This window comes from Clinocottus analis, unplaced genomic scaffold, assembly GCF_023055335.1.
Source record: "Clinocottus analis isolate CAN_PGR_092001 unplaced genomic scaffold, fCliAna1.0.p SCAF_2, whole genome shotgun sequence".
NCBI lineage: Eukaryota > Metazoa > Chordata > Actinopteri > Perciformes > Cottidae > Clinocottus > Clinocottus analis.
The window spans coordinates 15,350,543-15,361,007 of record NW_027175931.1 but is presented as its reverse complement, the minus strand read 5'-3'; the positions used below and the strand labels follow the sequence as shown (position 1 = coordinate 15,361,007).

Here is a 10,465-nt window from a genome sequence, read left to right as displayed (position 1 = left end):
CCTCTCATGTCATTTAACTTCAGGACAAGCAGGTGTGGTCAAAATCAACCAGTGCATACTCTAAATACTTTCTTGTAAGGTGATCACACCATCGTCTGCTCAGGCCCCGCCTCCATGCTCATGTTTAGAGTGACAAGCCGTTTCCTGTCAGAGTTCATGTTTCTAATGTGTTTCATACAATCCCAAAGCCTTAATGTCTATTGAGCTGAAGCTCAGTTAAATAGCAGATCGATGTTTCTCAGAAGATGAGTCGGGCATTTTTGTGCTGCTTTACTCTAAAAGTCTGTTATGTAGCATAGTCAAATGATTAGCAAATGTATTTGTATTTTAATATTTGCTTATTAAAACTGTATTGGCATTAAGCCTTTTAATATGAGCTATTGTGAAGTTAAACAGGTTATATTGCTAAATAATCTTCTTCAAACAACTGTATTTATTAAAGTTTGATCTCCAAAACATACATGTTACACATGAACATGTTATAATTGACCTTTTACTGAATAGACCTTGAATGCATCTTAATGTAACTCAATGCATCCTCCGTTATTTAGCCAAGTAGGACTGATACCTCACAGCAAGAGGGGCCCAGGTTTGATCCCAAAAGAGACCAATAGTCCAGAAAAGACCCATGCACTGGACTATTTAAAAAGAACACTAAAATGTAATAGGTCTAGGGAAAACAGTGGTTGGATCTTCTGATGTCTGTGTTTGAAAACAAAAAACAACACATGTATCTACAAAAGAAACCTTAAGAAAAACATTTAATGAAATCATGCTTTTAGACATGTATAAATAAAGAAGAGCCTACTAAATCAGTGCCCCAATAAACAGCTGTGCTCAGGTCTGTCGGTAACCAGGACGAAAAGCCCAGGTGAGCTTTCCACACATTTTTAGTGGCTTCACCCCTTTGGCTGGGTCTTAATACAAATCCTAATATTTGGGACCTTACAAATGGAAATGTTGACCTGATGGTAGCAAGAGCTAAACCCAAATCACAAACAAAATATGTAGTTATACCAACGTGACGCAGTTACATTTGGAAATATGTTTTATTCTACCTTTATTCAAGGACCAGCACCAGTCCGATATGCTGTATACAACATGGCATTATAGTAACTTACCAATGTTCCCCCAGCGGGGCCAAAGCAACAGAGTTTCCTGAGTGGACCTGTAGTTACACTTATTGTTGACAGCCTGAGCTACATATGGGAGGGGCTGGGAAATGCACAGGAAGGTGTGTACTGTGACTCAAGCAGTTGAACACGCCGCAGCATATCGGTAAACACCGTTAATCACAGGTTAGCAGATGAGAATGTTAATTGCAACGGAGGAAATAACAAGACCCAGAGGATGCTTCTATTTATCGACACCCCCACTGTTACTGATAAGGGCCAGATGGGTGTGTGTGTGTGTGTGTGTGTGTGTGTGTGTGTGTGTGTGTGTGTGTGTGTGTGTGTGTGTGTCTGTGCGTTCACACTAAAAAGTAAGGAGTGTCTGGAAGAAAGATGTGATGAGGGGGGGGTTAATGTTGACTATGAGCTCACCAACACATTGCTTTGTTGTCTTCCACTCACATCTCTCTCTCTCTCTCTCTCTCTCTCTCCCTCTCTCTCTCTCTCTCTCTCTCTCTCTCTCTCTCTCTCTGTCCCTCTCTCTCTCTCAACAAGAGAGAGAGAGAGAGAGAGAGAGAGAGAGAGAGAGAGAGACACACACACACACACACACACACACACACACACACACACACACACACATTTGTTAAATAAGTGTGCAACTGATTTTATTTTGTCTGATGTATCAGTTTTATACATTTTTTAAAAAGCAAAAACCTATTGGCAGTATTGGTAGAGTCAATTTTGTTCTGTCAACTCTTGAGTTCTTTCTGCTGTTCCAACAATACGCAAAATTCCTTGTGAATACTGTGTTAACATGAGAGAGTCGGGGGTGTATTAAGAGGACTGGATACTGTGTTGCAGGATGGCGCCTTCATCATTCTAGAGAAAGGTGCATACACCCAAAGCCAGCACAGCGTCCGGGCCAACCTTCTCTACTGTCGGACTCCGGTCACTCAGTCTGTACATCGCCATCGTCTCTCAGGTTCTTATCAGTTACTGTGGTCTGGTCGTCTGCCACAATGTACTGGAAGTGTCGGGCAGGAGAGGACCGACCATCAGGCTGATCATTATGGTCTTCTTCATGTTAACTGTCAGGGCCCAGATCTGACAGTAATGATGGAGACCTTTCATCAGCAGGAGACATCTTTCCAAATTTTCAAATGGTACATATTTCCAAATGTTACAAATGCTTACTGGTCTTTTTATGTCATTTTCTAATAACTTTAGTACTCCTTACAATGATGTATGATGAATAAATACTCTTCATTGATGTCATACAACTTTATTTCATGATTACAAACTAGGTTCACTATGACCAAAAGGATTTTTTTCTCTGCGTATTTAAATGCTGACAAGTTGATCCCCACTTTCACCGAAGGCAAACTGCCAGCAAAAAAATGCTCCATCTACTATAAACATTGACAGAGTGAAGCAGAAAGAACATCAGTTTTTCTTTCACCCGGATATATTGACATTGTCCTCGTACAAACAACCTGAACACAGCGACCAAAGCATCTAAATCAATCAGCATGGCTCTATGCATCCAATAGCTGCCTAATTGATGCACTAATCCAGTCACTAAGTACTGCAGCGCTGTGGAGTCTGCCCAAAGCAAACACAACACACAAGCCATCAATGAGCTGCTTCTCAAACAAGAGAGTGGAGCAGGCCTGACAGAACATCTATGCACTATAGATCAAGCACACTCCTGAGCCGCAGACCTTTAGCCCCAAACAACTCGGCTTTCTTATCTAATTGGACTGCAGGAAATGAAGTAGCAGCATATTTGGACTTTTCTGTAATATTCATTATACATGTGTGACTGAGAGGTTTGCTGACATCACCCCACGTTGAGGTCATGACCTCTGGGTTCTGGGAAGCTGCGTGCAGTTTACTTTGTCCAGTTCAAAAGTAACGTGTTGGGTTTGGAGGGTTGGTTCCAGTCTTTTCAGGGATCAATTAGATTACCAGTTATTACTAGTAACATGCAGAAGACTTTTGAAACAATATTTTGAATCTCCATGTTAAGAAATAAAAGGGCAACTGTTTATTAAGAAGAGACACCCCAGAGGAACAGGGTGCCATGAAACTTCCCCAGTTGATGACATTAAGGCAATTCTATTTTTGTATTACATATTTTCTGAAATAGGGACGCTGTCAGCATGGTGGAAGAGGAACGTTTCTAATACCATGTGTTATGTAACGTATGCACGGACAGATTCAACATTATCTGAAAAGTTGCATTCCACTTCGCTGCAGTTCAATTAATGGGTTAATAAGGCCAACAATCTACCTGCTGCCAGCAGGACATGTCATGAATTTATTGACTGTGGACTGCATTAATGCTTTGCAGTGTCCATAACAGGACCAGGCTAATGATGGTACTGGGTCCTTATGGGCATCATGCCTGGTATCTGAGCAACTTAAATTAGCCGGTTTGCTCAGAGACAGACAAAGTTGCATCCTCGAATTCAGTGGACCTTGAAGACCTGGGTCGGACCTCGCCATCCTTTGCACCAACGACCACAACATTTCAGGAGAGACAGACAAACGTGTCGGCTTAGCAAGCCAAACGGTGGAAAAGGCAAAAGTGTCACTGAGATAAGCTTCTGATTCTGTCTGAAAAGATCTGAGTGCAGAGCAGCAGACTCATTTTGTTCATTCAATATTTTGAATTTATTCTAATTGATAACACTGACTGCTTTTAAATCTAAAATCAAAGAAATAGAGGCTGGTTCCCAAGCATATAAACGGTTCCTGAATTGACTAATTTCGTCTCTTAGTTTTTAGTTCTTTTAACTCATCTTGTTCTATGTTTTCTGTCTGTAACTATATGTTTGTCATGCTGCTGCCTGTCTTGGCCAGGTCTCCCTCGAAAAAAATATTTTTAATCTCAACGGGACTTACTGGTTAAATAAAAAAAAGTTCAAATAAAAAATACAATTGTAAGACACCACAGATTTGTGGGATGTATTGTGAAGGTATGATCGGAATGACATTAAAAGTGAAAACTTGATCAACAGGAGAACACATATTTGAAAGCATTACAGAGTGCCTTAGAACCTAGCAGCATACATTTCATCATTTTTAAAGTTTTCACCTGCCGCCTTGATTTTGTGTTTTCCACGACATAAAGACATTTCCATTACAATTGATGCAGAAATATCCATCAGAATGCAGCAACCGTGTTTAACTTAAAATTTGGTAAGCTGGTTAAGACCCAAAAAAACCCAGAGCATCAATGTGGTGAACGAGCTAACCAGAGGACTTGAGTTGGGGCTCAACGCGTTTGTCCCACAGGAGACAGAGTATAAGCTGTGCAACCCTGTCTCCTACAAATTACGTTCCCCCAGAACTAAACTGCATCTTCAATAATGTTGACTATAGAAACGTATTTTCACCCTGATTACGTCGGTGTTTGACGTATTACAAATGCGTCTGTGATCAACGTATTACAAATACGCATATATGTTGCTTATACACGCATTTTAGTTTTATTGCTTATTACAAATACGTTTATAATTGTGTGCTTGTGTTATTGTTTTCTTGCATTCCCGCTGGATTTAAGCATATTTGAATTTCTAAACTTTGCAGAGAAAAATAAAAGGGGGATGTGAAGGATGAGGTCATACATACCTGTTTTAATATGTTAAACACAAACGTACTGTCCAGTCAAGATGTTTGGATGTGGTCAGAAATGTTCCGAACACATCCATATCAGTCACTACTTTGAAAACCGGATGTTGTGTTCCAGGGCTCTTTCCGCTCGTTTGAATATGTTTCACGTCAGTGTCAGCTGCAGCTGACAACCCGACTTAGAGAAGACCGGACCCGGCGCGACGGGGGCTGTTACTGTCACGGACCCGGCGGGATGCGGGCCGTTACCGGCACCTTCGGGCAAGCGGTCCTCAGACCGGCCCCGTTACCGGCTTCACATATCCCTTTTCTTTTCCTCCGCCGGCCGTTACCGGCACATCATCAACCTCACACCTGCGGCCAACGGGTCTTCAGATCGGCCCCGTTACCCGCTTCACATCGCCTTTTTCTTTTTCTCTGCAAAGTTTAGAAATTCAAATATGCTTAAATCCAGCAGGACTGCAAGAAAACAATAACACAAGCACACAATTATAAACGTATTTGTAATAAACAAGAAAACTAAAATGTGTGTATAAGCAACGTATATACATATTTGTAATACGTCAAACACCGACGTAATCAGGGTGAAAATACGTTTCAATAGTCAACGTGATTGAAGATGCAGTTTAGTTCTGGGGAACTTAATTTGTAGGAGACAGGGTTGAGCTGTGGACATTAAGCCCAGCATCATGAGGGAAAAATAATACCATGTTCGATTATTTTAAATCTTTTACATTCCAGCAAAGGTTTGGTTCACCCAGTTGAGGAATAACAAACTCTTGCCCACCTTTAGTGCTCTCTAGCCATGCAGAAAGTTATTGTGTCATTTGCTGAGGTTGTGAGATGTTTTTGAGATTTCTACATCAATCCCAATACAGGTAGAGGTGAATATAGTTTGAAGTGCTAACAGCATTGAGAAATGGCATTTAAAAACATGACGGCAATCAATTGCCAGAAACAATATCTTCTGTCGGTCATTGTTGGTCGTTGTCAGCTTCCAGCGTAATCCACAGATATAAATTCATCATTGCAGCTGTTTGTGATGAACTTCAGGTTGATGCTGAGCTGAAGCAGAGACCCTCCAGATGAATTGACCATTTTAACAACTCAATTTTAAACTTAAAAACTTTCCTGAAATAGAATGTTTGAATGTGAAAGCTATAGGTAAAACATTATTTGTTGATAGTTAATTTTCTTTAAAGAGGGAATTCAGAAAATCATCAATTATAGCAACATTCAGTTTTTAAATGTCCACACTAAGGATTATCTAATGGCAACTTTGGGTGAATTTAGGAGATTCAAATAAACAAAATAGTAAAATACTGTACACGTATTCTTTCCACTGGTTTGAAACAAGACGTGTTACGGGAGCTAAATTGCCCCAAATCTCTAAATTGCCCAGTGCATGAAATAACAATATTTTAGCTTGAGGTGTTTCTCCTGAATGGTGTCCAGCCTGTAACTGTTTCCTGGAGCAGGTGAGGAGGAGAAGTGCTGAGCTGTTAGTGGGAAGAGACCAGATTACTATTAGAGCTGTTCCCCAGTGAGGACCCAAGTTTACCACAGGCCCTTTCAGCATGCAGCGGGGACAACAGGGCAGAGGAATATTTGAAGGCAGCAGGAGATAGGAATCGATCGTGGAAGTGTGTTCCTCCCCACCAACACCGAGGTTAAAGGAGAAGCCTGCACACAAGAATGTTCTACTGAGTAATTACAAGAGCACCTCTCTTAACACACACAAGTGACCCGACTTTCACGCCTACCCGTGTTAATAATCAGTGCTTAAAATGAACAGAATCCATAGGTCTGCTGGGTTAAGGTCCTCGACAACCTTGCTCCAAGCAACGACGGCCCAGGCCCTGCATGAAGAGACTCGGCTTCCTGCTGACAAAGCAGTGCTACACTACTGCCCCCATGTGGACACACCGGGCCAAGACAACCTACGGTGGACTTTGAATGCTTCAGGAGACTGAAAGCAGCAGTCTGTCTTTAGCAGACAGACTGACATTTTCCACATCCTTGTATGTACTATGCTATTTAATGTAATTTAGGTGAATACTCTGTCCATTAACAGAGATGCCCCAAATGAGGAAAGACACCCTATTTTCTGCTTCTTTTTTTCCTGGGTTTTCTTGGAAGTGTGGTCTGCATACCTTCATCAAACATAAAGCAGCTTACAATGTGTGGCTATGGACAAAAAGATTGGTGGGGAAATTCGCTTTGATTGAAGGGGCGCCAGTTAAAATCATGCCTCAGGCCCCAGAGTGGTCAGCTGTGGGTCCGTGTGAGTGCTCTTACTCAGCAATAATTTGGTTGATAAGAGTTCGACTAATGTCTCACAGACCGGTTCTCACGAGTCATTGAACCTAGCCTTTGACTCGTCCCAGCCCATGTAATGTTTGTGACAGTAATAGGAGCCATATTTGTGACATACCTTTATTGCCACTCCTGTGTGGTAGGGCATGCTCACGTAGTCCAGATAAAGTCTGCCACAAGGACATCTGTCCATCGCTTTGTGGAAAACTGACGCAACATGTTCTAATCGACAGAAATATGAAGCACCACAACTCTACAGCAGAATACGAGAAGCATCTCCAAACGCACACACTTTTATTAGTCACATACACGATCACACACAACAAATGTAGGAACATTGTTTTGGTGGGGTTTCTGAATCAGGACTTTTTCCATGTTGCAGGTGTAGAAAGACTTCAGCACCTTGAGGAGCAGCCTTAAGTCCCTAAAGAGCCAGACGGGGACAGGCTTTCTTCACCACGGTGTTGATGTGAGAGGACCAGGATAAATCCTGTCTGAAGCTGTCCACCTTCTCCACAGGAGCCCTGCTGGTCCAGAGGGGTTGGAGAGAAATTAGCTGTGCTACGTTCTGGTCTGATGGAGTATTCACTCAAAGCAGTGTTTCTTCACACTGGACTAACGTTTCACTCAGAGCATTTGGCCTAGCCCCGGTAACATGTCTTAATGAATATCTGCCATTTGATTAACAATGAGCCCATGTGTAAGGTTATGTATGTCATAGAAATAGTACAAGACAGTACAGAGACCTGCCCTGAAAGAAGTAGAGACCAATAACAAGACTGGAGACCTGTTGAGGACTCTGATGAGGACCAGGGCGATCCCACTGGATGACGATTCAGTCTGTTAGGACAATCTGGTTAACCTCTCGCTCACTTCCCACAGTTTCTTTGCCAGGGCATCATCTCGCCCCTCAACGCTCGCTCGCTGCAGTGCACAGTTGGAGAAGTAACGTCCGCTGAGAGGCTCGATGCCCTCCTGCAGGGCACAGTACAGGGTGGTCTGTGACCCCCCCTCAGGATCCAAGAAGAAGACCTTGGCAAAGGGCATCATGAGGAGCTGCAGCCACAGGCTAAGACTGCGACACAGCTCTGTTTGAATGACCCCTGGAAGAAGAAATTATCCAAACATGTGAGGATTGTGGGAGTGCTCCACGATTACTGTACAGCACCGGTTAGCCTACAGGTAGTCTGTTCTTTCAGTTTTAGATACTGCTCACAACACTGCACAGTGAGATACTCTCATTTGCCCGACATTACAATATAAAATGTGCAGACCTAACCTGGGTGGAGGCTGTAGCAGGTGACACTGGTGCCCTCTAGCCGGTTGGCTAGCTCCCTGGTGAAGAGCACATTAAACAGCTTGCTGTTGCAGTAAGCCCAGACGTTGTTCCACGTGGACTGACCGGGCACCGAGTCCTTCTTGGGAGCCAGCAGAGAGAAGTCAGCGCTGCCACAGCGGTGCAGAAGTGCAGCCACAGTGACCACGCGACTGGGACCGCACTGCTGCAGCTTCTTGAGGAGAAGGTTGGTGAGCAGGAAGTGACCCAGGTGGTTGACCCCAAACGCCAAGTCGAAACCATCCGCAGTGTGCCCTGACCCCATCACACCTGAAACAGTGGTTCAATCACTGTACTGGTGTACTTATATTTTACAGCACTGTCGTGGTAAAGTCAAATGGGAGTGGTTTCAGGACTTTTTACCCTCATGTCCCGCCATGTTTAACATCCCTACCTGCATTGTTGATGAGGATGTCCAGTCTGGGTTCAGTCTTTAGGAAGGTTTCAGCAAAGCAGCGGACAGACTGGAAACTTGCCAGATCCAAGTGCATGAACACCACCTGGTTGTTCCTGCTTTCCTGAAGGACAAAAAGGCTGGCTAAGAGTGGAAACACAAAGCTAGCAGAGCTGAAGCATTTGCATTTAAAACTACATTTGAAATATATTGGAAACAATGTTTTTTTTTCAGGCTGGTCCTTTTTAACAGCGTGGCCTATGTGCAGTCTCCTGGGGGCTCAGATCATTTCACCGACTTTCAACTTACTTCCACATTATTATAAATGTGCAGATGCTATGGGCAAGTCTAACTTTGCGTTAACAAAAGCTTGGTCTTGGGAGGCTTTCTACAGGATCGCTACAGTACAGCTACTGCAGTCGAACAGAACAATACCTACTTTACTTTTAAGAAGGTTCTAATCTTCAGTTATTGTTGAAAATATTTGATTTAACTCCACAATCGTTTAGGAAGCTGCAGCCTGTGGTGCTGTGTTAAGTCCTAATGAGAAGTGTTTCTAGCCTGTCCGGCTATGTCTGGGGCAGCCTGTAGAGACAATAATTGGCAGACTACTTACTCTACGAATGTCGAAAGCGGCCGCCTCAGCTCTGGCCTTATTGCGACAGGCGAGGATCACCCTGGCCCCTCTTTTTGCCAGATCCAGAGCCGTGGCCTTGCCGATGCCAGTGTTGCTTCCTGTGCAGGAAAAACATGGAGCTTAACAGCAGCCTGAACACCAGCAGCTGTAATGAGCCTGAATTTGCACAGTTCAGCCGCTAGAAGAGTAGAGTCAGTATGAACAAACCACAACTCCTTCATACATTTCCTGTTCATATTATACAGTCAGCACTTTGACAACAAACACAGCTCTTTAATAACACACATTGCACACTGCACTGTGGTACAAGATGAACAGAGGAAAGAGTTATTTTGTGGGCTTATTGGAACCAATGAGCTCATAACTGGACTCCTTTACGTCACATAGTGCAGCTTGTGTGCTTTGAGGCGCGTGTCTCTTTCAGGGGAGGGTAGTATATTAGTGGGTCTGAAAACAGAGGTCTGTGAATGTGTACAGTTTAGTCGGTGAACGAGTTAGTAACTTCACCCCGTGTCACCGAATGACACGGGGTTCAAACAGCGTGCAAGTGGGAACTAGTAAGAGTTTGAAGCTAACGCGTCACTGGGAGCCAGCCGCTCAGGCTCGTTACCTGTCACAATGGCCGTCTTCCCATTCAGCTTCACTGAGCTGGAGCACCGAGCGCCTCTGAACACGCTGTAATAAACTAGCACGTAAGAGAAAAGTGCTCCTGCTACGAGGCAGAGCATCGCCGACATCTCTGCACCGACCCGGAGCGGTTATCTTCTTCTTCTACGATTTATTTTTCGGTTGGCAAACAACTGTTTGCTGCATTACCGCCATCATCTGGTATGGACCGTGGATCAGGACGTTTAGTAGTACTTGAATTATTAATAAATAATAATAGATTAAAAACAATCTTCCCAAACAAAATACAATTCCGAACCAAAATAAATAGATAAACCCAGGGCTCATCTTTTCGCAATAATATTTGTTATTCTAAGATACTGTGACATTACTTGATAGCACTTGAGTTAATTTCTAGAATACCT

At 43.2% G+C, this 10,465-nt stretch overlaps 1 protein-coding gene across 3 annotated transcripts; it reads right to left on the bottom strand.

Annotated features, from left to right (window-relative positions):
- Positions 1–7,412: 7,412 nt before the first annotated feature.
- LOC137790326 (dehydrogenase/reductase SDR family member 13-like) lies at positions 7,413–10,190 on the bottom strand. Of its 3 annotated transcripts, none has more exons than XR_011077901.1 (6): positions 10,045–10,190; positions 9,414–9,532; positions 8,798–8,921; positions 8,347–8,673; positions 7,855–8,170; positions 7,413–7,594 (listed from the first exon to the last, which is right to left on the bottom strand). XR_011077901.1 is itself a non-coding variant. In XM_068584465.1 (5 exons), the coding sequence occupies exons 1-5, from the start codon at positions 10,169–10,171 to the stop codon at positions 7,911–7,913; spliced, it is 957 nt and encodes a 318-aa protein (XP_068440566.1). In that variant the 5' UTR covers positions 10,172–10,190; the 3' UTR covers positions 7,413–7,910. The 3 variants fall into 3 exon arrangements, 1 of the variants encoding a protein (XP_068440566.1); XR_011077902.1 differs by having other exon boundaries at positions 7,413–7,591; XM_068584465.1 differs by having other exon boundaries at positions 7,413–8,170.
- Positions 10,191–10,465: the final 275 nt, after the last annotated feature.